Source organism: Panthera tigris, chromosome E1, assembly GCF_018350195.1.
Source record: "Panthera tigris isolate Pti1 chromosome E1, P.tigris_Pti1_mat1.1, whole genome shotgun sequence".
Classification (NCBI taxonomy): domain Eukaryota; kingdom Metazoa; phylum Chordata; class Mammalia; order Carnivora; family Felidae; genus Panthera; species Panthera tigris.
Window position 1 is genome coordinate 45010281 of NC_056673.1, and position 25738 is coordinate 45036018.

The window sequence follows — 25738 nt, forward strand, 5'->3', positions numbered from 1 at the left end:
AATCAAGAGAAAAAATAATCATTAGACAAAGGTGCACAGAGAACCCAGATGTTGAAAAAAAATCAGAGAATAATAAATAGTGAAGAGAACTACAGGTGAGCAATATGATAGAAAGTAACTGAGTAGCTACTACAGGTCCGAAGGGCCTCTTTAAAGATGTGACTTTTCTGAGAAGTGAAACATCAGGCAGAAAAAACCATGCAAAGACCTTGAGGCAAGAAAGTACGAACCCTGGGGCTCCTGGCTGGCTCAGTCAGTGGAGCACATGACTCTTGATCTCAGGGTCGTGAGTTGGAGCCTCATGTTGGTTGTAGAGGCTACTTAAAAAAATAAAACCTTAAAAAAAGAAAGAAAGAAAGAAAGAAAGAAAGAAAGAAAGAAAGAAAGAAAGAAAGAAAGAAAGAACCAAGCCTGTTCAAGGAAGGGAAAGGAGAGCATTGTGATTTGAGCAAGGAGCAAGTGTGATCCAGGATCAGACTGGTAGGCAGGACCAGATCATGTAGGATCTTGTGGCTCATGGTAAGAAGTTTGAATTTTATTTGAAGAATGATGAATTAATTGCCTTTGAAGGACTTTAAGTAGGAGGGAAACTTACCTCACGTATGTTATTTTATATCTTACTACGAGTGAGGCTGTTTCAAATAGTTACGAGCCAGTTGCATTTCATTTTTTTAGCTGTGTATGTGTGTTCTTTTCTACTACGCTGCTGATATTTTCCTCATAATTCATTCTATTTTTTGTAGAAACTTTTTATATTAGGGAATAAGCTATTTGCCACCAGTAATTTATGTATATAGTTGTCATTGGAATTCTGGCTTTGTTCATGGTATTTTTTTGCCATGGAAAAGATTATTATGTCATTAAATTCATCACTGTTTACTTTATGACCTTCAACACTCCAATATTATTTTTTAAAAGATTTGGGACTCACTTACATGTTTAAAAAATCATTCTAGCTGGCCAAGAGAATGACGTATAGAGGGATGATAAGACCATGGTGGAACAGAAGGAGCTTGAGGTTTGGACTCCGAAGACCAGGACCAAATTTCAGCTCCTCTCTGACCAGCCTCGTGATCGGTCAAATCATTTCACTACCCTTAGTCAATTTCTTTACCTATAACATGGAATAGTAATGATAATAAATGGCAACAGCAATAATTTACAGTGCTCTTACTGTGTGCCTGACCCTGCTCCAAACACTTTACAGGTATTCTCTCATTTAACCTTTACAATAGTCTGATGAGGAAACTGAGTCAGAGAGAGGGAATGCGGCTTGCCCAAGTCACACGTTAAGTGGCAGAGCTGGGGTTTGTACCCTAGCAGTCAGATTCATGCCTTTAAGACCTGGAAATTATCCCAAGGGGGTAGTGGTTCATGGATGCAAAAATTCCTTGGTGACAGGGATGTGCTGTGTGTGTGTGTTGTGTACAACTAGGTGATGAAACATGGATGTCAGGCCTGGGCTTGCTTCCTGGCTGTGTGACACCGTGAGCAGGTCACCTCATGACTGAACTAACCGTGATCCTCTCTCTTTTTTATTCCTGTCTCCCTCCCTCCCTCCCTCCTTCCCTTCCTCCCTTCTTCCTTCCTTCCTTCCTTCCTTCCTTCCTTCCTTCCTTCCTTCCTTCCTTCCTTCCATCTCTCCCTCTCTACCTCTGTTTCTCAGCTTTACTGAAATGTAAGTCATGTCTCAAAGAACTCATCCACTTAAAATACACGATTAATTGGGTTTTACTCTATTCACAGAATTTGACAGCTATCATGACACTCTAACTGTAGGACATTTTCATCATCCCAAAAGAAACCCTGTACCCCTTAGCAGTCATCCCCCATTCCCATCACGGCCCAGCTCCCAGGCAACCACTGTCAACTTCCCATACATTTAAGTCTCCATTTCTTAATCTGTAAAGTCAGTGTGCTCGGGGGCAGGTTGGGTTTCACTGCCTTCCCCAGAGTGTCTGCACAGTGAGGCGATGGGTGAATTGATGAGTGACTGGGGGAAGCCCTAGCTTTAGCCCAGCTAAATGCTGCTTAAAAAATGGTGTGCAATGGTTCTGGGAGGCATGAATGGTTGGATATGGAGGTGGAGGGCGTTCTAGAAGATTCTAGAAGTCAGGAAAGGAAGGAGCCAGTGAAGCTGAGGGGCCAAGGGGAAGAACAAGACCAATTACTCCAGGCCAGAGAGGAACTTTGGTGGGAACACCACACTGTGTCACGGAGCCTGGGATAAAGTTGTGATGTGCTGAGTGATGTCAGTGTGTCCACTGCTCCTCACAAGATCTTGGGAAAAGTATACAGCGCCCAACTTGCCAGGTGGAGTCGGGCTTGCTGTTTGAAGGTGGGATGGAGGGCTGAGTCCTGCCTCTAGGCTGAGCATGGGGCTAGAGCAGAGGCTGGCCATGCAGCCAGTTTCAGGCTCAGGGGCAGCATCTGAAGGTGGCACTGGCCATCAAGAGCCAGCCAGGAGAGCCCCTGGGATGGCATCATGCCCTGCCTTCCCTTCCAGAACCCAACGTCTTCCTCATCTTCAGCCATGGACTGCAGGGCTGCCTGGAGGCCCAGGGTGGGCAAGTCAGAGTCTCCCCAGCCTGCAACGCCAGCCTTCCCGCCCAGCGCTGGAAGTGGGTCTCCCGAAACCGGCTCTTCAACCTGGGTGCCATGCAGTGCCTGGGCACGGGCTGGCCGGGCACCAACACCACAGCCTCCCTGGGCACGTACGAGTGTGACCGGGAGGCCCTGAACCTCCGCTGGCACTGTCGCACCCTGGGTGACCAGCTGTCCCTGCTCCTGGGGGGCCGTACTGGCAACACATCCAAGGCCGGCAGCCCCGAGCGCGGCGACCAGACCCGCGGTGGCCAGTGGCGCATCTATGGCAGTGATGAGGATCTGTGCGCTCGGCCCTACTATGGTGAGAGGCCGCTTGCCGGGAAGAGGTGGGCCCCCGCCCCAGTGTCAGGAGGACTGGAGCCACAGAGTGACAGATGCAGGAGCGACAGATACAGACCCTTGGCAGCCGTATCTTTAATTGTAATGGGAAGCATTTGGGAATAATTAAGAATATTAACCTCAAAGCATTTATTTTTAAGGACTTAAAAAATTAATACATGCTTGCGAGGACCTCAAACGGTGCAAAAGCGTATCACGTAAATTTAAAATTCCCTTCTCCCAGGCCCACTCTCCAGGGTAGACCCTAGAGTAACCCCATTGGTGTCTTGCTCCCCATTTTGCAGGGGCGACCGGGGACCAGGGTCACTCGGTGAGGGGCCTTTTGTGGTGGACAGCTCTGTCCAGGGGGGTCCTCTTCCTGTAAGACATCCTGAGTTCTGAGGTGGAACTTGTGGGGAGGGGCAGCTGGATTTTGGACAGGCATGAAGGGCGCTGGGGGGACCCCTTCCCAGCGCTGTGGGATGAGCAGCAGGACCTCTCCCAGGCTCCTTGGCTGATCTGACGGCGGAGGGGGTCTCAAAGCCTTAAGCGCCACTTTGGCCTTCACATCGCTGCCCCATCCCTAGCTCCCTGGGGTAGGAGGTTTTCCCTGAGCGGAGGGGGGTGGGGCGGGCAGCCTCTGGGGTCCAGATGCCAAGACACTGGCTCCGTTCTGCAGAGGTCTACACCATCCAGGGAAACTCCCATGGGAAGCCGTGCACCATCCCCTTCAAGTATGACAACCAGTGGTTCCACAGCTGCACCAGCACGGGCCGTGAGGATGGGCACCTGTGGTGTGCCACCACCCAGGACTACGGCAAGGACGAGCGCTGGGGCTTCTGCCCTATCAAGAGTGAGAGCAGGGTGGAGAGGGTGGGCCAGGGTGGCTCCTGGAGGGAGGCCGACCACGAGGGGCCTCAGCATGGGTGGAAGAACTTGCCAGACTGGGGTGATAAGATGCCCCTCCTCGTAGCGCGGAGCAGCGTGTGTGGGGTCTGCACTCCTTGAGGGACTCCCGTGTGGGACCCATGTCCCGCTGTCGTGGTGGCAGGTAACGACTGTGAGACCTTCTGGGACAAGGACCAGCTGACTGACAGCTGCTACCAGTTTAACTTCCAGTCCACGCTGTCGTGGAGGGAGGCCTGGGCCAGCTGCGAGCAGCAGGGGGCGGACCTGCTGAGTATCACGGAGATCCACGAGCAGACCTACATCAACGGTGAGGCGGCAGGGCAGCCCCCGGGGTGGGGGTGGGGGGATCCTGGGTCTGGCGGCCCCGGCAGGGCAGGGCGGCGGCAGCCTGGGCCCTGCTGCCCGTCTTTGGAGGGCCCTGGGCCCTTCCTGCTGGTGGGGCACGGATGCCCTTGGGGGGGGGGGGCACACAGTGGGAGGGCCGCGGGTGGGCCAGTCCCCTTCTCACTGTCTCTGACTTGCTGTCAGGGCTCCTCACTGGCTACAGCTCCACGCTGTGGATTGGCCTTAATGACCTGGACACCAGTGGAGGCTGGCAGTGGTCGGACAACTCGCCCCTGAAGTACCTCAACTGGGAGAGTGGTGAGGCGTGGGGTTCGGGCGCAGGGTGGCCTGGGGACTGCACAGGCATCTGGTCTCCTATTTATTCCTCCCCGGGAACCCTTCTCCAGGCCGTGTGGGGGAGGGGCGGCGGGGCAGGTTCCACCCCCTCCTGGACCGGGTCCCGCCCCATCGGGGCCGTCCAGTGGCCTTGCGTAAACTAGAACCCGATGCCCTCTCCTCAGGGCGCAGGGCCTGGGGCACGGGCTGGATTTCAGGCCCTGTCCGTCCCTTCAGCTGCACCCAGGGCACCGGCAGCCCGGCCAGGGAGGCCCCGGGGGCTGGTCACCAGTGACCGGAGGAGGGTTTGGGCCCAAGGGGGGAGGGGGAGGCGGAGGTGAGAGGCAGCGAGGGGCCCCGAGGGAGCCGGAGGCTGTGAGGAGGGCCCGGAGGAGGCCCGGGTGTGAGTGAGTATCTCTCTCCCGGGCTGCTGGCGCCCTCCCCTCCCCTCCCCACAGATCAGCCGGACAACCCGAGTGAGGAGAACTGCGGGGTGATCCGCACGGAGTCCTCGGGCGGCTGGCAGAACCGCGACTGCAGCATCGCGCTGCCCTACGTGTGCAAGAAGAAGCCCAACGCCACGGCCGAGCGCCCGTCCCCCGGTGAGCGGAGGTCCCGGCGCGGGGCGGGGGACGGGCCTGTCGGGCGGCGACGCAAGGGACTCTCTGCTGAGGGACTAACCGGAATGTGGTTAAATGCTGGTAATCCGCACGCTCCTTGTAGCAGTCCCACTCAGCTGGAGGTGACAGACATCTCAGCACACAATTGGACTATCCCGAGTTGTGTACCACTATAAAAATATGTGTAATAAATGTTAGAGAAGACATGCCTAGAGAAGACACTGCTTAAGCTCCTGAGACTTAAGGAGGGCTTCATGGACGTGACATTTGATTTGGGCTTTTTAAGTTGACTGTAAAGAGGTGTGAGGGAAGGGCATTCCTGGCAGAGGGAACAGCATGTGCAAAGGTGCAGAGGCATGGGAGTATACAGCAGCTTTAAGTTTGGTGAGGATTGCAGTCTAGTTGGAGTGTAGACTCTTCATAGGGTGTGGTGTTTGGACCGGCGGCGTGATGCTGTTCTAAATGCAGACTCTCAGCCCCGCCACCTGGCCTCCATTTCACAGGATCGTCAAGCAAGGTGTGTGTGCAGGTGCAGCCAAGGCACCCTGGCTTAGAGGGCATGCTGAAGAGAACAGTTCAGAAAGGCAGGTTGCAGCCAGTCCCTGAAGGGTCTTGGCTGCTGGGTCAAGTTTGGGTGGGGCCAGGTAGGCTGTGGGGAGCCTCTGCGGGTTTTTAAGCCAGGGAGTGTCTTGCTCACATTTGCGATTCACAGAGATAGCTGTAGGGGCCTATGGAGGAGGTTGGGGTAATGGGCACAGCACTGTTCTGGGGACTGCTGCGTGTGGCTTTGGGCAAGGAGCTCTGTCTCTGAGCGCAAATCGCGAATAAGCTCCTACCCCTTGCAAGGTTGTTGTAAGGCTGGAGACAGGGCCTTGCCCAAAGGAGCGTGACCGTGGGTAGCAGAGGATATTCGTCAGTGTGGGTTGGAAGGGCTACGACAGGAGTCCAGTAGCCGTGGGAGCCACTGCTTTCTCTCCTCCTCCCCTAGGGATTGGCACCCCACACATAGGGCACCTCCCCTCTAGCTAGAGGGGGCCTGGGGCAGGCACCAAGTCAAGGTCTTCTCCGACCTAGAAGGAAGGAGGGCCCTACTGTGGGCAGGCCTGACCTATCTGTGGCCCCATTGGGGGAGGTCTCCTCTGAGGCCTCCTGGATCTGCAGATGTGTCTGTGGCCTTGGACTGACTCTCTCATCCCGCTCTGCATGAGGCATCTTTTCCGAGCAATTTCTCAAATGCGTTCTGTCTTCTGGGTCTCATCATGCAAGGCATGTCATTCCAAAGGCAGGCACCGTTGTGTCCGCAAGGCGTCCATATTTCCTGAGTTTCTTTCCTCCCAACAGCCGGAAGAAGGCCCCCTTGGGTCTGAACTTGGGTTCTGTCTGTGGCGGCAGCCTTGGGTCTTAGCCGGGAGGCCCAGGAGATGATTGACAAGTCAGAGCCGAGGAGTGAGTCAGCTCAGGCTCAGGCCTCTGAGAAGCACTATGCTGGACCCTGGAGCGTCTCACAGAATGGAGTGGATCCCAGAATCCCGGTCTGGGGTGACGCTTCCAGTGGGTGCATGCTTTCCTGCCTGGCTGGGCAGAGTCCTGCCCGAGCCTGACGTTGTGGGTGGTTTAGTAAAGTCTTGTTTTCTCTTGCCAAGGCCCAAGTGAGGGCTTGTTTGCTTCAGCTGCTCTGGGACCCCGATCTCTAGAGACTGACCCTGAAATGCATGGAAGTGGGGGTGAGGAAGAGCCTGTCCCTGGTTAGTTTCTCAGCCCTGAGTGGAGCTGAGGGTAGGGGAAGGAGCAAGTGACTTCTTGGGCCTCTGGCCTGGTGGCCCCACTTCCCCATCCCTACATCCTGGACTGCCGAGGTCGGCACTGGGTCCACACTCAATATATGCTCTCTGAGGTAGTGACAGTGGTCTCATTTATTAAGCAAGGTGGACATGAGCTAAGTTTGAATCTTATAATAGGAAATCCCATTAAAAAATGTTTTTAATGTTTATTTTGAGAGAGAGAGAGAGAGAAACAGCATGCGCGGGGGAGGGGCCGAGAGAGGGAGACACAGACTCCGAAGCAGGCTCCAGGCTCCGAGCTGTCAGCACAGAGCCCAACGCGGGGCTCGAACCCACGAACCGTGAGATCAAGACCTGAGCCGAAGTCGGTCACTCAACGGACTGAGTCACCCAGGCACCCCAGGAAATCCCATTTACAGAGGAGGAAACTGAGGCTCCCAGGGCTGGTCTGACCTGAGTCTCCCCACTCATCTCTGAAAGCCCTAGCTGGAGGGGCTGTCCTGTCCTGGGTGAAATTTGCCACCACTTCCTGGGGCTCTGCTTCTGGGCTTCCAGCAGCCCTGGAGGGCTTTGTCTTTTTAGAACCTTTCAGCATTCGGGCCTGTTCTGGCGGCCAGGGCTGATCTGAGGCAGGTGTGGGGAGGAGGTGACTTCAGGGCCCTGCCCATGTTGACGCTCAGCGGGTCAAGGCATCCTGGCTGGGTGGCTTGGTCCTGAACGGCACCTCGTGGGTCTCCGCAGACGTGTGGGCCAACGTGAAGGTGGAGTGCGAGCCCAGCTGGCAGCCCTTCCAGGGCCACTGCTACCGCCTGCAGGCTGAGAAGCGCAGCTGGCAGGAGTCCAAGAAGGCGTGTCTGCGGGGCGGGGGCGACCTGCTCAGCATCCACAGCATGGCCGAGCTGGAGTTCATCACCAAGCAGATCAAGCAAGGTGAGCGGCTGCTCGTCCACACCCGGAGTGGAGGGCAGGGCCTTCCCAGCGCCCATCCGGTCCCACCCAAGAGGCTGTGGGACTGCCCCTCTGCTGCTGGTGGCTGAGGCTGACCTCTCCGTGTCTTCTCTCCCCTGTCCCCTGCTGCATCCCAGAGGTGGAGGAGCTGTGGATTGGCCTCAATGATTTGAAACTGCAGATGAATTTTGAGTGGTCTGATGGGAGCCTCGTGAGCTTCACCCACTGGCACCCGTTTGAGCCCAACAACTTCCGGGACAGCCTGGAAGACTGTGTCACCATCTGGGGGCCGGTGAGAACCCCCTCTCCCCACCCTCCTGGTGCCGCTGTCAGCTTCTGCCTCTATACCACCACCCCATGGCCTCTCAGAATCCCCCACTTCCCCACCAGCCCCTTCCCTTCCATGTGCAGAGATCGCGAGGATTTGAATCCTCCCCACCCCCAACTGGCTGGGGCACCTTGGGCAAGTTACTTAACCTCTCTGTGCCGTGGTTTCCTCATCTGTCAATGGAACGCTAACAGTGCGAACCTCAGACGGTCATTGGGAGGATTAAAGGAGTTAATTCTCGTGAAGCCTTGGGATTCTGCCTGGCATGATCTTGGTCTACCGGCTGCCCTTCCCTACCGGCAGGTGGCATCAGAAGCCACATTTTGTGGACACACTCCATTGCCTGGGCTGCTCTGTGCCAGCCCTACCCAGCCCAGGGTCCTGTCTCCTCAAAAAATTATGGGGTGATGGCTGTTTGCCATGGTTTGGGCTCAGATGCAGTGTGGGTAGATGTAGGAATTGATGTAGGGCTTCAAGTAGAGACAAGAGAACCTTTAAAAAGAGACCAAGTCAGAGGGACAGAGGATGGACTCCAGGGACAGACAGGACATTCTGCTGTGAGATGCTGCAAAACGGTGCCAGGACTGTAGAGACAGAGCCATCTGGCATAAGGGACGCTATTTAAAAATTTATAAACAATTATTTGTTGAGTGTCTGCCACGTGCCAGGCATTCTCCTGGGGACTGGGACACAGACACCTCTGCCCTCTGGATGGAGCTAAAGGCAGATAAACCGCTGGCGAGGAGACTGGGGACACAGGACAGTCTGGAACACAGAGAAGACAGGTCTCTTGCTCAGGATCACACAACAAGTTGGAGGCAGGGGCAGGTCTAAAAGTCAGGTCCGCCAAAGGGTTTGGGGGCGGGGGGGCTGAGACTCTCCCTCATCCTGTGTCCCTAGGAAGGTCGTTGGAATGATAGCCCCTGTAACCAATCCTTGCCGTCCATCTGCAAGAAGGCAGGCCAGCTGAGCCAGGGGGCCGCCGAGGAGGACCACGGCTGCCGGAAGGTGAGGGTGCTTCTGGAGCTGCCCCTGGGTGGGGCCAACCAGAGGGGCTCCCAGAGGAGGGAGGGAGGGGGCAGCCTCCCCCGGCATCCTCCCGTGCTTGGCACATCCCTTCCTCCTGCTCTCCACACTGCTCTGTTCCAGAAAGAGTGATAGTGGCTGAGGCAGGGTGGGGGTAGGGTGGGGGCTGTTGGGAGGAAGCAGAGCTCCCCACCCCCGCTCTTTTTGGGGAAGCTACTTCTCAGAGGCGGCAGAGAACAGGAGGTGGGTGCGGGCAGGCCCCCAAGTCCTCACCTGAGTGAGACTGCCGGGGTGCATCCCCCACCCCCGCCCGCCGGCTCTGTCTCTGCTGGCCCACACCTTGCCGTCTGACACACAGTGCGCTTGTCTGTCTCCTGGAGGAATGAAGCCCTTCTGGTGTCTCCTTCCTTGCATTCCTAGCCCCAGGGGCTTCCAGATGTTCAGGGAGGGAGAGGGCCAGGACTGCCCACGTTAGTGGGGCAGTGCGTGTATGAATGAGGGACCCATGTCCTCCTCCAGGCCCTCCCAGGCTCCCCACGGCCTGGCCCTCAGCCAAGCAGGGGCGTAAGTGGTGTGGATGAATAAGGGGAGGTTACTCAAAAAAGACACTTAATGATGTTTTGGCCCCTGGTGGCTCCATCTGCCGAGGCCACGTTCCTGCCAGCCCCTTGCTGCCAGTCTGGCTGCTCACTCTGTTTTCCTTTACCGCACCCCCACCTCACTTGAACCCCATGCTCTCCCCCGGGGAGGAGCCCGATACAACGACAGGCACGACCTGAAGTGGGGAGGAGAGAGAGCAGGGGCCCTGCTGAAGCATCTGGGGGGCCGGCATGGGCAGGGACTGGCCCGGGGGCTCTGTCCTGGCTTGGGTGAGGTGGGGGCAGGGGAGAGAGGAGGAGTGACTAATGGCCCTGGCCCCAGGGCCACCTGAAATGTGCGTGCAATGTTGAGCAGCCCCAGTTAACACCCTGGGAGACCTGGGGTCTTAGCACAGCCTCCCCCCGCCTCCCCCCCGCCCCGCCCCACCAGCTTCTCTTTTGCTTGGGCTCATGCTCAAGGGGCTGTAACTTTCTCCCAACCTCAAATCCACCCCAGGCCTTCCCATTTCAAGAGCTCCTGGAGGTGAAGGCCCTGGCAGGCACCTTGTGTCATCTTAGGATGGAACAGGGCTGTGGTCAGGACAGGAGCAGCCTTTGTGGTGTGGGTTCAAGTCTGAGCTCCACCTTGTACTGTCTGTGTACAAAGTCCGATCACTTAATTTCTCTGAGCCTCGGCTGCTGTTGTGAAAGGCAGGAGCAGAGAGCTCAGGGTGGCCCAAGGGGCGGGAGGTCTGTTGGGTGAAGCCTTGCTTGGTCTCGTGGGGGTTGGATGGTAGAGGACCAACCATCAAGGAGCAGCTTCGCTGCTCCTCGCTGAGGGTCCGTCCCCCCACCCCAGGCTAGCTGCCTCCTCTGCTCACTGTACCTTTTCCAGGACCTGAGGATTACCCAGCCTTTCCTGGCAGCTCTCCCAGCTTTTCAGCTCTGGTCTCGCAGCCAACTGGCAATTTTCCCACTGTGACTCTTGGTTTAAATGCCCGAGAGAGGAGTCCAGTGGGCCGCCCATCTTTCTTCACTGGCCCACAGGCGGGTCACTGGCTGCCTCCAGATCAGCCGCCCTTGGGCCATGCTTCCACCTCTGATCTGGCAGTTGTGGGCGATGGTAGGGAGTGGGGAAGTGAAGTGGTAAGATGCAGAACACAGCACAGGAAGAGCTGTCTCTGGTGTCCAACCAGTCCCCTCTGTCCTGTGCCCAAGCCTGTGGCACATTCAGTGGTGCCACCATGGCATCCCCCACCCCAGGAATTCTGGCTGAGGGAGGAGAGTCCTTCCCACGGACGTCCCTCTTTTGCCCACTCTCTCGAGCCAGGGTTGGACATGGCACAGCCCATCCTGCTACTGGCTGGGAGAGGACCAAGTAAGCTACGGTGAGGCCCGGCGCCTATGCACCCATCACGGCTCTCAGCTGGTCACCATCACCAACAGGTACAGGCCGGGACCGTGTGCCCAGACTAGCCCTCAACGCCTGTCTCAATGCCTAATGTGGACCTTGCACCAAACGGGGTGGCGTTGTAACATTAAGCACAGAGGGACCTGAGTCCTGGGAGCCTCAAATGGCTTCAGGACCTTTTTTCTAATATTGTCATGAGAATGATTCCCGTTTATTAAGTGACCCCAGTGTAGGGCAGGGCCTGGGCAGGGGCAGGAGCAGGAACAGGTGTAGATATGGGTTGGATGCCCAAGAGAGGCCTTGGCTGTGTCTGATTTTCTCTACTTTCTTAGCAAGGCACGAAGGTGCAGGCAGTGGGCGGGGAGCTTGGTTGCTATGTGTCAGCTGTAGGGTCCCCATGGGTCCCCCAAGTTACTGGTTGGGGGGGCAGGGCATCTGGCCTGTGGCCCAGGGAGTGGTCGGGGCTGGGGCGAGCTCCCTGCCTGACCAGCTTCTCTTCTACAGGTTTGAGCAGGCCTTTGTCAGCAGCCTCATCTACAATTGGGACGGCGAGTACTTTTGGACCGCCCTGCAGGACCTCAACAGCACCGGCTCCTTCCGCTGGCTCAGCGGGGATGAGGTCATGTACACCCACTGGAACCGTGACCAGCCTGGTGAGCCCTTCCTGCACGGCACTTGGCCAACCCCTTCTTTGACCTTCCTTGGTGAAGCCAGGAGGCCATATGGACCTGCCCTGCCGGGACCGAGTCCCAGGGCTTCCCAGTAAACTGATTATTGGTACAGTGTGGTGAAATGGTTAGGGGCACAGGCTCTGGGGCCAAACCGCCTGGTGCATCTTTGAGCCTCAATTTCTCCTCTGTCAAATGAGGATAAGGTACTTCGGGGTTGAGATGGATTAATAGATGTGAAGTGCCTAATTATTGTGTGTGATGCTAGCACAGGTGCTTGCTATTATGATTATTGCCATTTCACATTCATTATCTTTTGTAGCCTTTTCAATTTCCTGATGAGATAGATGGTCAAATAGCCTCAGAGAAGTTAAGCGACTTGCCTAAGATCTCACGCAGGAGTAAACACAGAGCTGGGACTCTGCCTCCATTCCCTTCCGGGTCCCTGCTGCCGGCCGAGCTGGTCACCCAGTGTGCAGGGCCCGGCTGGGGTGGTGCCCTGTGGGGAGGACTGGACCACGAGTCCTCAGCAAACGGGTCTCTTGCTCCCCCCTCCAGGGTACAGCCGTGGGGGCTGTGTGGCCCTGGCCACGGGCAGCGCCATGGGGCTGTGGGAGGTGAAGAATTGTACCGCGTTCCGGGCCCGCTACATCTGTCGGCAGAGCCTGGGCACGCCGGTGACGCCTGAATTGCCTGGGCCAGACCCCACGCCCAGCCTCACCGGCTCCTGTCCCCAGGGCTGGGGGTCAGACCCCAAACTCCGGCACTGCTATAAGGTAGGCAGCATGCCGGCGTGGGAGGAGGGAGAAAAGCGGGAGCAAAGGAGCTGCACGCCCGGGGTGAGGGCAGCCCCAGCAGGGCCCAGGCTCGATCCAGGCAACTGGGCCCCAGGGACAATGTTTCCCCACAGCAGCTTGCAGACAGAGGTAATTTATGATGACAGGCTTGTCAGTGGAATGTCAGGTGTGGCACATAATAGGTGCTCGATATACATGTGAGGGATTGAAAAAAAATCATGGAGATAATCAGTTTCAGAGGTTCCCAAATGTTGGGGCTGGGATGTCTGCTTTTCAGCATCATCTGGGCAGCTTGATAAAAATAAACGCCTGGGGCTGCCACTGTGGAGATTGGGATTTGCTAGATTGGGGTGGGGCCTAAATTTTTAAACCCTGCTGGGTTCGGGAGCCACTGACATAGTCCAAGTTTTTTTGTTACATGAGGAAACAGTCCAGGGAGGGGAAGGGAGTGGCCCACAGCACACTGTGGCTGGTTCAGGGGTCTGGGCAGGGGTATTCTCTAGGAGCTGGCTGTGCTGGCTCCCCTCCCTGGAGCTCATTCTCTGAGGCGCAGGCTTGTCTTAGGTAGCCTGCACCCCCGTCCAGTGCGGCCCCAGCCCCCCTCCCCACTGCTGTCATGGGAGGGCGTGTGGACCCATGGGGACAGCTGGGACACCAGGACTTTGTTCCTGTAGGTGTTCAGCTCAGAGCGGCTGCAGGATAAAAAGAGCTGGGTGCAGGCCCAGAGGGCCTGCCAGGATTTGGGAGCCCAGCTGCTGAGCCTGGCCAGCTATGAGGAGGAGCACTTTGTGGCCAACATGCTCAACAAGATCTTTGGGTACGGAGCCTGGGGCGGTGGCCTGCACGCACCTGGGTGGGCTCTTGGTTCTGCCGGGCGCAGGGCAGGGGGCAGGGTGAGGGCGCCCCCGGTGAGGCCTGTCCGAGGGCTCAGAATGACCTGTGTATCCGCAGCGAGTGCCAGGACCATGCTGTCCTCCCTCAGGTAGCCGTCATCTCCCTGGACTTGGAAACTTTGTTGCTCACCAGTGTCAGGGAGCCAGCAGTGGCCCCCTCAGACTCACAGACTTTGACAAAAGTAACTGCCCTTCCCATCCCTCTGCAAGCTGATCCAAGTTGAGCATCAACACCCAACACCCCCAACACCATCCCGTAACAACCCACTCTCCTCAATAAACCGCTTTTCCTGAGAAAGAGGAGGACAAAAGCTACAAAAGTGAGCATTTGCCTATGGGGGTCCCTCCAGGACCCTGTGTCTGTCCTGTGGGCTCCCAGCACCCTATGACACAGAGCACCTTTAACCCCTTGGCACTGGGAAAAGGCCAAATGGACCAGGCTTCCTGAGATCTTAATTCCAGGGCCATGTCTTCCCAGCAAACATCAAGGTTACGTTATTTGACGTAAATACAGCTCTTGTCAATGGCCTCTCACCACGTCTCAGGCACTGCACTAAACATTTAATCCTCATTCAGGCTTGTTTTCAACCCTACGAAGTAGACATTGCCACTGACCCATGTGGGCTGATAGAGAGGTTGGGTTATTTGCCCACTGACACGGAGCTGCTCCACGGGTGACCCCGGACTGGAATCTACTTTTATCTGAGTTCAGAGCCCCAGGTCAATGCTCCATCCCCATCGACTTACTGAAATCCTGAAGTGAAAGCCCACAGTCTTGCTGGCAGGGCAAACCCCACCGGAAGGGAGCCAGGCCACCCTCCCCCAGTGAGCTGGGCGTCTGGTCCAGGGAGCTCAGTTCTCTGGGTGTGAAGTCCAGACGGGAGAGGCCCCAGGCCCTTGGGACTGCTCCTCTTATCCCCATGTCTTCTGTCCCCACCCCTGTGTTGTGCTGAAGTGAATCAGAGCCCGAGATCCACGAGCAGAACTGGTTCTGGATTGGTCTGAACCGTCGAGATCCCGGAGCGGGACAGAGCTGGCGCTGGAGCGACGGCTTGGGGGTGAGCCGGCCTAGAGGCGACAGGCCAGCATGTGGGCGGGGCTCGGTTGCAGGCGTGGTCTTTCCGGGCGGGACTGGTCCTGGAGGTGGGCGAGGTTTAGAGGACTTAGGGTATTTGGCTTGACCCCGCACGTTAAAGAAAGGGGGGCGGGGCGTCCAGCCCAGGTTAGGGGTTCCCAGCTCAGGTCGGGCCCCTGTTCGTCTGTCCTTCGGACGCTGAAGCGTGTGCCTCGTGCCTGATAACTCTCTCGTACCTCGACCTCCAGTTCTCTTATCACAATTTCGACCGGAGCCGGCACGACGACGACGACATCCGGGGCTGTGCAGTGCTCGACCTGGTCTCCTTGCAGTGGGTGGCCATGCAGTGTGAGACGCAGCTGGACTGGATCTGCAAGATCCCTCGAGGTTGGGTGGGATGGCGCTGGGAAACGGGGGGATGGGGTGAATGGCGTCGGTGCCGGGAATCCAGGGGAGGGGTCTCCTTTCCCTGCAGCGTCTCTGTCCCTGTTGTCCCTGTAGGCACAGACGTGCGGGAGCCCGACGTCAGCCCACAAGGTGAGGCCCCCGCCCCGGGCTGTGTGGAGAGGGTGAGGGGCGTCACCTCCCGGGCAGGGCCTGGCTGAGATGGAACGAAAGGAGTTAGGGATTCGAGCCCAGGGAAGGGGAATCGGGACGCCTGGAGCCCTGTCGGCCTCCGTCTCCAAGCAGGGGCAAGCGTGGGCCTGGAGTGGTTCCTGCCCCGGGTCCTAGCGGCTCGAAAGCCACCTACTACCTGCCTTTGGACCGGGCCTTGCCCACCGGGAGAGCAAGCAAACCCTGGCTGGCCGCTACTCGCATGCTCACACTGCCCCCGCAGGCCGGCGGGAGTGGCTGCGGTTCCAGGAGGCGGAGTACAAGTTCTTCGAGCACCACTCCACGTGGGCCCAGGCGCAGCGCATCTGCACGTGGTTCCAGGCCGAGCTGGCCTCCGTGCACAGCCAGGCTGAGCTGGACTTCCTGGGGCACAACCTGCAGAAGGTGAGCATTTGAGCGGGCAGGGGCCTGCGGGCAGGACCTGGAGGAGAGGCCCTGCCACCCCTCATCTGCCTGACCGGTTTCCCCAGTTCTCTCGGGGCCAGGAGCAGCATTGGTGGATCGGCCTGCACACTGCAGAGAGTGATGGGCGTTTCAGGTAGGAGCCTTCCTGGGGGGGGGGGTGGGTAGCGGGTGTGGGGGGTACACGTGCCTGGATGGCCACCCACGGCCCAGGTGGGAGCTAGGGAGGCTGAGGACAGAGGCAGATAGACCTGAATTTGAATCCAGCTCTGTTCCTCACTGGCTGTGTGGCCTTGATCAAATGGGCCTTGATTTTCTCACCTAAAAATGAGAATAATGCTGCCTGGTAAGATTGCTCTGAGGATTAGAAAGAAGGTATGTGAAGTCCTTAGCACAGCATCCAGCATATAATTGGGCACCAAATAATGGCAGCTCATATTATGCTGGGGCCACTCTTGAATAAGGCCCCCTCAGGACATGGGCAAGAACATATGGTGTCCAGAGGGCTCTCTCTGTATTCAGTACCCACCTGCCATGCATGAAGAGGCTTGAGGCAGCGAGGACCAGGAGCACATAGGTATCTCAGCACACTGTTGCCCTTGGGCCTCTGCTCTGGGATTCTTGGGCTTTTCTAGGTAGAGAATGAGAGCCCAGGGAGGGCTTTCCCTGGAGGCACCAGGTCTCTGGGTCCCCAGCTGCCCTGAGCTCAGTAGCCTCATTCTCAGCCTGGAGCCCCTGGACTTGGGCCCTTTCCTGCCCCCCTTTTGGTGGCCTTCATTGCTGTATACAAGGGAGGTTGGGCCCAGGGCCAATGCTGGAGTCACCTCTGCCTGGTGCCATTGCAGGTGGACAGATGGTTCCATTATAAACTTCATCTCCTGGGCACCCGGTAAACCTCGGCCCATCGGCAAGGATAAGAAGTGTGTGTACATGACCGCCAGCCGAGGTGAGAGCAAGGCGGGGGCAGAGAGGGTGCAGAAGCCCAGGAGAAAGTTGATGTTGGGGGCAGTGAGGTGAGCCTAGGCAGGGCCGACAGTCTCTTCTCATTCTCTTTGTTCCCACAACCCAAGAGGGGCTAGACCCAGAGAGGGGACCTGTCCCCACGGTCCAGCAGCCATAGAGGACTAGAGTTTAGATAGAGCTGGATACAGGCACCTGACCCCCATGCTCTTTTCTTAGGGCATGAGGTAAGGGTGCTGCCCGCCCTGCCCTATGCTAGAGCGACCGCCCCCCTCTTTCTGCAGAGGACTGGGGGGACCAGAGGTGCCTGACAGCCTTGCCTTACATCTGCAAACGCAGCAACAGCACTGGAGAGCCACAGCCCCCAGACCTGCCGCCCACGGCCCTGGGGGGCTGCCCCTCTGGCTGGAAGCAGTTCCTCAATAAGGTAGGAGATGGGGAGGGGGCCCCCCAAGGGAGTCAGGGGAGACGATGTGAACATGGCAAGGCCGACTTTCAGGAGTCCTGGCCCTTCGGCAACATCAAATTCGTGGCCCCTTGCCTATGCCCACCAACGTCTCTCCTGCTTAGCCCTGGTGCCGGGGCTAGACTCCCTGGAAAACAACTTCTTTTGGTAGCACCTTCTAATCCACCAGGTAGAGTGTCCACATAGTGCGGTGAGTTTTCGAGATTAGTGGTTGCCAAACATTTCGATAATGTTTGATAATTTTGATAATTCCTGTTAGGAAACAAAATACTGAACGTTCAAAGAATATGTATGTACATTGTATATATGTGTGTGAATATGTATATATTTACTTCTGTACTAATGTGATTAATGTTATATGTATTAAAATATGCACAAGAACAAAAGTATATAAAGCATGAGCTAAAGATTGAAAGAGAATACAGGTATTTTTTTGAAAAAGTATTTAAAAAAATTTTTTTAATGTTTATTTATTTTTGAGAGAGAGAGAGAGAGAGAGAGAGAGAGAGACAGAACATGAGTGGGGGAAGGACAGAGAGGGAGAATTTGAAACAGCCTCCAGGCTCTGAGCTGTCAGCACAGAGCCCGATGAGGGGCGGCTGGGTGGAGGGGGGGGTTGAACTCACAAACTGTGAGATCATGACCTGAGCTGAAGTTGGATGCCCAACTGACTGAGCCACCCAGGGGCCCCTTGAAAAAGTGTTTTTAAGTTTAAAAATGTTTTCTATATTAGTGGTATGAGAAAAGGCCTCAAAAATGATCAATGATAATAATTTTTTGTATTTAAGTAATTTGGATAAGAGAAGGTAATTGCATTATTTCATTATTTAAAAAAATATCTTGGTCTGACACTTTGTGATTTGGGGCTTCACAGGTCTTGTTTGAAGTTCGAATTATTTTGGATTTAATGGTTATTGTAGATGAAAAGGTTGCCTCACAAAGACAAATACATCAGAATGAAAAAGTTCATTCATTGTTGGTTGGACTTTTTTCATTTTCCAGTCTTTCTACCAGTTAAACAAAGGTTTTTGTTTAAAAATCAGCTACGACGTTTCCGCATTCTAAACTAATCTGCCTCATAAACTAATCAGAAGATCTGATTAAGATGGTTTAAGAACAAGCCTTTGGAAGATTTTTTTGGAAACGCCATTTAGGAAATTCTTTTCCCAAGGGTTCTGAGTGTGCAGATAGGAAAGTTTGGGGCGGTAACATGAATCAGAAGGGATATGTTTCCAAACAGGGCTTCAAAATGTTCCTTCAAGAGTGTGAATTTCTTCCCCAAAGTGGTTACTTCTGCACTAGTGGGTTGATTTATAGATCTGATTAGACCTTCATTGTTTTCACCTTGTGGTGAAAACACTGCTGAGAGGAGCAGCGGTTTTTTGTTTGTGCTGGCATCATGAGTACGAGCTTCAGTCCCTGCTTGCTTTGCCGAGGTTGTAAAACCACTTAGCCGGATTGTGAGGATTAGATTAGTTAACCCTGGATCATATAATCCGTAAATCTTTGTCCTGTAATGGAGAGCAGCCAGCCCTTGGTGTCATGGAGCTCTTACTGTCTTCAGAATATTCAAGAGAATATTATACCTTTTCTAGAAACAAACACGTGTATTATTAAAACTTCAGAAAACACAGAAAGAAAAAATAAAATTCACTCACTCATCCTCTCCAGAAATAACCACTATTAATATCATTACTCCGCTTCTTGCCTTTTTCCACATAATTGAGATTGTACTACCTAACACGATCAAACTACGTAACACGATTTTCTTTCTCAGGGCTGTATTGTGAGCATTTTTCTCATGTCATTACCTTTTTCAAAAACTTACTCTTGTGGCTTCTCCTACCTGATATAAAACAATATATTATGTGTAGGTAATTGGTCTTTTTCTTTAAAAAAATTTTTTTTATGTTTATTTATTTTTGAGAAAGAGAGCGTGTGAGCGGGAGAGGGGCAGAGAGAGAGGGAGACACAGAATCCGAAGCAGGCTCCAGGCTCCGAGCTGTCAGCACAGAGCCCGACGCAGGGCTTGAACTCACGAACTGCGAGATCATGACCTGAGCCGGAGTCGGACACTTAACTGAGCCACCCAGGCGCCTCTAACTGGTCTCTGTCTTAATGCATCAGCATCATTGTGAAGATACCAGTTACTCCCCTGTCAGAAGCCTTTGAATTATGAGAGGCTGTTTGCCCCTTTGCTACCTGGCCCCAGATACCTTGCTCTGCTAGTTTTTTGCCCTCTTTGCAGCCCCATAGCATTTGGATGTAGGGCGAGAGGGTAAGGATCCACCTCTCCCACTAGCCTTAAGCTCCCGGAGGGCAGGGCCACTGGCTCCTGACATATCACTAAATATACTTGCACATGATAGGAGGTCCTGTAGTGTTTGTTGGGCTGGGCTGAATACTTCCTCTCTTTAACTGCTGATACTTGCTGATATGGGTGTGACCTTGCTGCTTCTCATCTTGTGACTAATTTTGCTAGTTATTTAGAGGAGGCCTCAGTGTCTCTGAACTGCTTCTCTGAAACCAAATGCAAGGGCTTCATGATAAACCTCCCCCAAACTCTTGCGTTATTTCTGGGCTTATAGTTTTCTACCCCAAATCTGACATTTGCATCAGTAAGCTCATGCTAGAGCTGCTCATAAGAGTAATAGTAAGAGCTTTTACTTGTTAAGCTCCTGCTCCTGTGTTGTGCACTGTTCTCTTTAACCTTTAAAATGACCCCAAAAGGCAGATTTTTTTAATCCCATTTTACAGAAGGGTTAAGTTAGATCTGGAATCTGAGCTGCACGTCCCCCGGCCCTCTGTGACTCCAAAGCTTCCTTCCTTTCTTTCTCCTCCATCCTACCAAGGAAGAAATCGCTGGAAGGCATTCATTTTTAAATAGTCTTCACTTGAAAGATTTCCCACACAGGGTTCCTTTGACCTTACAGAAGTAGTGAAGGTGGGAACAGAGAAACAAAATTACAGAGTTACAGGCTGCTGCCTAGTAAAGATCATTCGAAAGTAAACCTAAGGATGGGGGCGCCTGGATGGCTCAGTCAGTTGAGAGTCCGACTTCAGCCCTGGTCGTGATCTTGCGCTTTATGGGTTCAAGCCCCGTGTCGGGCTCTGTGCTGATAGCTCGGAGCCTGGAGCCTGCTTCAGATCCTGTGTCTCCCTTCCTCTCTGCCTCTCCCCTGCTTGCGCTCTGTCTCCCCAAAATAAATAAACATTAAAAAAAAAAGATAAGGATATCATACAGGTGAACTTTTAAGTTCATGGGGTAAAATAGCGGATTTCAGGCAACACTCAAAAACGTGTTTAGCTGAAATCGAGACAGACCTTGTCTCCATGCGTGGTCCAGGCTCTGCTGTCATAGGTAATAGAGACTTTGGTGACCCAAAGAAATCCTGCCACTGACAAACTCTCCCGAGTGTAGGGACGTGTGTGTGAATGTGGGGTGCTGGGCTGAGAGGGCGCCAGAGCCTTGCTCAAGGAGCCCCAGATGTCCTGATTCTGATTTATTGTTCTCACAGCCCTCAAAGCCTCCCAGGGCCTGCCACTGAGGGCTGCACAGCAGAGTTTCTGGGTTTGTGGGACAGGATGGTGGGGCAGGACATCATGTCTCCCCCTCCGCCCCAGTGTTTCCGAATCCAGGGCCAGGACCCTCAGGACCGGGTGAAGTGGTCAGAGGCACAGTTCTCCTGTGAACAGCAAGAGGCCCAACTGGTCACCATTGCCAACCCCTTAGAGCAAGGTAGGGCCAGCCCATGGGAGGGCCCCAGTATCCTCTGACGCGATCCCACCGCCCCTCCCCCAAGATGGCTAGAGCCGAGTGAGCAAGGGGCTGTCCTGTCACTCATGATTCTCTCTTCTGGGGAACTGTAGCCTTCATCACAGCCAGCCTGCCCAATGTGACCTTTGACCTTTGGATTGGCCTCCATGCCTCTCAGAGGGACTTCCAGTGGGTGGAGCAGGAGCCTCTGCTGTATACCAACTGGGCACCTGGGGAGCCCTCTGGCCCCAGCCCTGCTCCCAGTGGCAACATACCGGTGAGGAAGCCCCTCCCTCTGCACCCCCACGCCAACCTGCCGCACTTGCCTTCACTCCTGGGGTCCCCCTGTCTTCCAGCCTCTTTGCTCAGAGTGCAGCCTTTCCAGGGCAGTGGCACAGGGGAAAGCTGCCGGGGCTTCCCTGAGCAGTTCCTTTCCCCCAGACCAGCTGTGCGGTGGTCCTGCACAGCCCCTCAGCTCACTTCACTGGCCGCTGGGATGATCGGAGCTGCACGGAGGAGACGCATGGCTTCATCTGCCAGAAGAGCACGGGTACGTGTCACCAGCGAACTCAGAAACATCAGCACTGGGGCCAGATGCTGTGGGCCATGCCAGGAGGAATGAAACATAGTCTCATAGACCCAGGACCCCCCCTGAGGTCACCCCCAGAGTCTAGTATCTGCTTGGGAAGCAGATGGGCAGAAAGGCCAGGCACCAGTCAGAGGGAAAGGCAGTGAGTGCTGAGGGTCTCAGGAGGAAGGTTTGGGAGGATGGAGGGCTGACAGGGGGCAGCTAGACACTGCGCGTGCCTGTTGTCAGGAACCTGAAGTTCCGCATCTGAGGCACCTGCAGCCCCGTGCATGTTCTATGGGTTCCTGGGGTAGGACTAGGTTGCTCCTCTGTTTATCAGCAAGAATGTGTTCTTAGGAACAGTGGCTAACATTTCCTGTTAGTCTGTGCCAGGCACCGTGCCCGGCAGAGACCTGGTTTCTGCCCCGTGGCTGGTGCTCTCTCAGCTTCATGCCTGGAAGTGGGGTGAGGGAGGCAGAGCCTGGCCTGAGCTCTGCCCCCTTCCCTGTAGACCCTTCCCTGAGCCCATCCCCAGCAGCGTCGCCCCCTGCCCCGGGCACTGTGCTCTCCTACCTCAACGGCACCTTCCGGCTGCTGCAGAAGCCTCTGCGCTGGCATGACGCCCTCCTGCTGTGTGAGAGCCACAACGCCAGTCTGGCCCGCGTGCCCGACCCCTATACCCAGGCCTTCCTCACTCAGGCCTCCCGAGGGCTGCGCACCCCGCTCTGGATCGGGCTGGCCAGTGAGGAGGTGGGCCCCCAACACTTGTCCTGACGCCGGGGCTGGGGACCGCTCCCCTGATTTCCCTCCCTGTCTCCTCCCGACTCCTTGCCTTACCTTACCCACCTCCCCCCACCCCCCCATCCCCTCCCCCCACTGGCCCCCTTCTTCCCACCCTGATGGCCCCCTCGTGCCCAGGGCTCCCGGAGGTACTCCTGGGTCTCGGAGGAGCCGCTGAGCTATGTGAGCTGGCAGGACGGGGAGCCCCAGCAGCCAGGGGGCTGCGCCTACGTGGACGTAGACGGGGCCTGGCGCACCACCAGCTGCGACACCAAGCTGCAGGGTGCTGTCTGTGGTGGGAACAGTGGTGAGTGCCCAGCCGCTGGGGCCGAGGGGTGGGCAAGGCGCAGGTTATCCCGGGGAGGACTCTGGGACACTTCTTCAACCCTGCACCCCCGCAGGGCCCCCTCCTCCCCGAAGAATAAGCTACCACGGCAGCTGTCCCCAAGGGCTGGCCGACTCCGCCTGGATTCCCTTCCGGGAGCACTGCTACTCCTTCCACATGGAGCTGCTGCTGGGCCACAAGGAGGCGCTGCAGCGCTGCCAGAGAGGTGGGCCGGGGCAGGCGAGTGCCCACGCGTGGGCATTTCAGGTGGTGACCCCTGGCGTGGACACTTACAGACTCCATGGATGCAGTCCCCCTGCTACGCTCCACCTGTAGGCAGCACTCACACATAAGTGCCCCGTCGTGTTCCGATTTACAGGGACCACATGTGACATTACACGCATGTAACACCTGCCACGCACACGCAGACGCCCAGACTCCACACCATCCTCTACCCAGGCTGCCAGAGAAGAGGGCTGGGGCCTCTGGGAAGGGGGAGGGGGGTCTCCGCCACCCCCTGGGGAGACCTGTCTGCCCTGACATGGGCCTCCCTTGTGTCCAGCGGGTGGGGCAGTCCTGTCCATTCTGGATGAGATGGAGAATGTGTTCGTCTGGGAGCACCTGCAGAGCTCCGAGGGCCAGAGTCGGGGGGCCTGGCTGGGCATGAACTTCAACCCCAAAGGTGGGTACCCTGTGTGTGGCATCGGGAGGGTGAAGCCTCAGGGTACAGGGGGGAAGCCCTCCACCAGGGCTTGGTGGGGGTGAGGGCTTGCAGGAGATGGGAATTGGTTCTAGAACAGGCCTGCTCTCTTGCACCCGCTCCTGCTCCACCTTGTGTCCTCTCCCCCACACCCCTCAGTGTCTTGTTTCCCATAGGAGGCACCCTGGTCTGGCATGACAACACAGCTGTGAACTACTCCAACTGGGGGCCCCCCGGCCTGGGCCCCAGCATGCTGAGCCACAACAGCTGCTACTGGATCCAGAGCAGCAGCGGGCTGTGGCGCCCGGGCGCCTGCACCAACATCACCATGGGCGTCGTCTGCAAGCTCCCTCGAGGTGAGTGCGCTGGCAGACGCTGCGCTCAGCCCCCAGCCGCCCCCACACGGCCGCCGCCACCGGCCGGTGCTGGGCCTGGGCCAGGGGCCTGCTTCTCATTCCGCCGGAGACACGGCGGGACAGGAGGGCGGGAACCGACGGGCCCCGGGGCCGCCAGGACCCTCCCCCGGGATAAATTGGTCCGTAGGAGGGACTGGCCCTTCCTACAAATTTCCAAACTAGACAGCAAACCCATCATTTTGTAGCGGTTAAGGGCAGGGACAAGGTTCAAGCCCCGGGCAAACCACTTTACCAACTCTGTGACCTTGGGCAAGTTACTTGAAGCCTGTGGCCTCAGTGTCTTCCTATGTAAAATGAGGATAATAACAGTACCTACGAAATTAAACGAGCTCGTGAGCTCATAACGTGGCTGGCACTCGGGAAGTGCTGTCTCCGTGTTTGCTTATTATTTCTGTTAACTACTTCGGTTATTGACTGGTCCCTCCCTCTCCCCTGCAGCTGAGGAAAGCAGCTTCTCTCCATCGGGTGAGTCTGCAGCTGGGCCCAGACCAGCCCTCTCCCCGCTTGTCCCCGCATGCAGGGCAGCAGGTGGGCAGGTGGGCAGCCGGCGGGCAGCCTGTCCCCTGAGTGTCCGGCTTGCCGCAGCAGCGCTCCCGGAAAACCCGGCGGCCCTGGTGGTGGTGCTGATGGCGGTGCTGCTGCTCCTGGCCCTGCTGACTGCGGCCTTGATCCTCTACCGGCGGCGACAGAGCGCGGAGCGTGGGACCTTTGAGGGCGCCCGTTACAGCCGCAGCGCCTCTGGCCCCGGCGAGGCCACTGAGAAGAACATTCTGGTGTCTGACATGGAAATGAATGAGCAGCAGGAGTAGAGCCAAGGGCGTGGGCAGGGTGGGGACAGGAGGAGTGGGGAGGCTGGGCCCTGGGTCAGCGGGGCCCCCCCACCAGCTACCAGCCCAGGTGGCCTATGGAGGGGTGCCTCTGGGATCACTGTCGGGAGCTGGGGCTGAGCAGGGCCTGGCTGGTGGGGTCCCTCCCTCCCATGAGGGCTGGGCTGAGACCTGGCTGAGTGCAGAGTGGTGTTTCCCTTTTGGGGGGCCTGAGGTCTTGTCACCTAGGCCTGTGCCCCCATGGTGACCGGAAGCAGGACGGGAGCCTCTTTCTGCCCCTTTCTCCCCAGGCCCCACTGCCCAGGCCTGCTGACCCACGCCCCAGGACCCCCTTCTCATTGCAGAACCTGAGGGTCCTCCCCTGAGCCCTCAGCCAGCCTCTGTCGCTTCTCTCCTTCCTGGCAGCCTAGGCTCCCAACCCCTCTCCCCCATCCCCTCTCCCTGCTTCTCATGCAGCCCTTCCTTCTGAGCCAGAGCCCCAGGGTTTGGGGAGCCCTGTTGCTCATGGTGGGTGTCAGCGGAGGGAGCCAAGCATCTGTCACTCCTGTGCCTGCTGGAGTGGCCCATGGGGCATGGCAGGAGGGGCCTAGGTTGGGCCTGAGAACCAGGGCACCACTGGGGTGTCACCTGGGCTGGAGACAGGACTGGGAGAGACGCCCTGACCTTCTGGGGGTGACCGGGCTGAGGTGTCATCTCCTGCCGGTTAGGGGAGGGCTCTGTCCCTAAAGAGTCCCCTGTGGGGACCAAAGTAAGTTCCCTAACGTTTCCAGCTCCTGGCTCTGGTTGGGAGAGAGGAGGGGGTGGCTAGAGCCCCGGGGACCTCAGAAGCAGGAGACCGCCCTCTAGTGGGGCCCAGAGGAACAGTGCCCAAGCTCCTGGGGGGCCCAGTCCCAGGGCGCTGACTCAGTGCCTTCCGGAACCCCGGCGGGGGCTGGGGCGGACGGCCAGTCCCTGTGCCATGGCGCGGGGCAGTGTGAACACAGACTCAAAGACGTCCTTTTTTGTAGTTCTTAATTTTTTTAATGTGCCATTATTGTGAAAAAAAGAAAAGAGAAAGAAGCAAACAAATAAAACACCTTTAAGAGGCTTGAGAGAGAAGGGTTCGTGCTTTGTTCTGTCGTCAAAACTTCCTCGTGTTGCCTCAGAGAGAAATGTCGTGTTTGGAGTTAGTGTTGTGTGCTCTTTCTGCAGTCCACCATTTTGTTACTATGCCTTGGCCCCATGGAGACCCCTGCACCCTTGTCTCTTCTTCTGGACCCTTGCCTTTCTGGGCCTGCTCCCCACGTTCCCTATTCCTGGGGAC

At 56.4% G+C, this 25738-nt stretch overlaps 1 protein-coding gene across 1 annotated transcript; it reads left to right on the forward strand.

Moving 5' to 3' along the window:
- The first annotated feature begins 994 nt into the window (after positions 1-994).
- Positions 995-25680, forward strand: MRC2 (mannose receptor C type 2). The gene is made up of 30 exons (XM_042965464.1): positions 995-1018; positions 2386-2908; positions 3605-3778; positions 3977-4141; positions 4363-4476; positions 4953-5096; positions 7637-7825; positions 7981-8135; positions 9072-9179; positions 11106-11221; positions 11691-11839; positions 12413-12630; positions 13326-13468; positions 14500-14602; positions 14868-15006; positions 15121-15156; positions 15458-15618; positions 15705-15772; positions 16482-16582; positions 16881-17023; positions 20687-20801; positions 20933-21096; positions 21261-21369; positions 21899-22137; positions 22306-22474; positions 22569-22718; positions 23055-23174; positions 23369-23548; positions 24047-24073; positions 24194-25680. The coding sequence occupies exons 1-30, from the start codon at positions 995-997 to the stop codon at positions 24415-24417; spliced, it is 4470 nt and encodes a 1489-aa protein (XP_042821398.1). The 3' UTR covers positions 24418-25680.
- The last annotated feature ends 58 nt before the right edge of the window (positions 25681-25738 follow it).

Excerpts from the sequence above, each read along its gene's own strand:
- MRC2 (XM_042965464.1), top strand. The coding sequence starts at position 995 with ATGGTGGAACAGAAGGAGCTTGAG. Across the intron at positions 4,142-4,362 it reads CGAGCAGACCTACATCAACG|GGCTCCTCACTGGCTACAGC; the intron begins GTGAGGCGGCAG and ends ACTTGCTGTCAG. Across the intron at positions 24,074-24,193 it reads AAGCAGCTTCTCTCCATCGG|CAGCGCTCCCGGAAAACCCG; the intron begins GTGAGTCTGCAG and ends GGCTTGCCGCAG.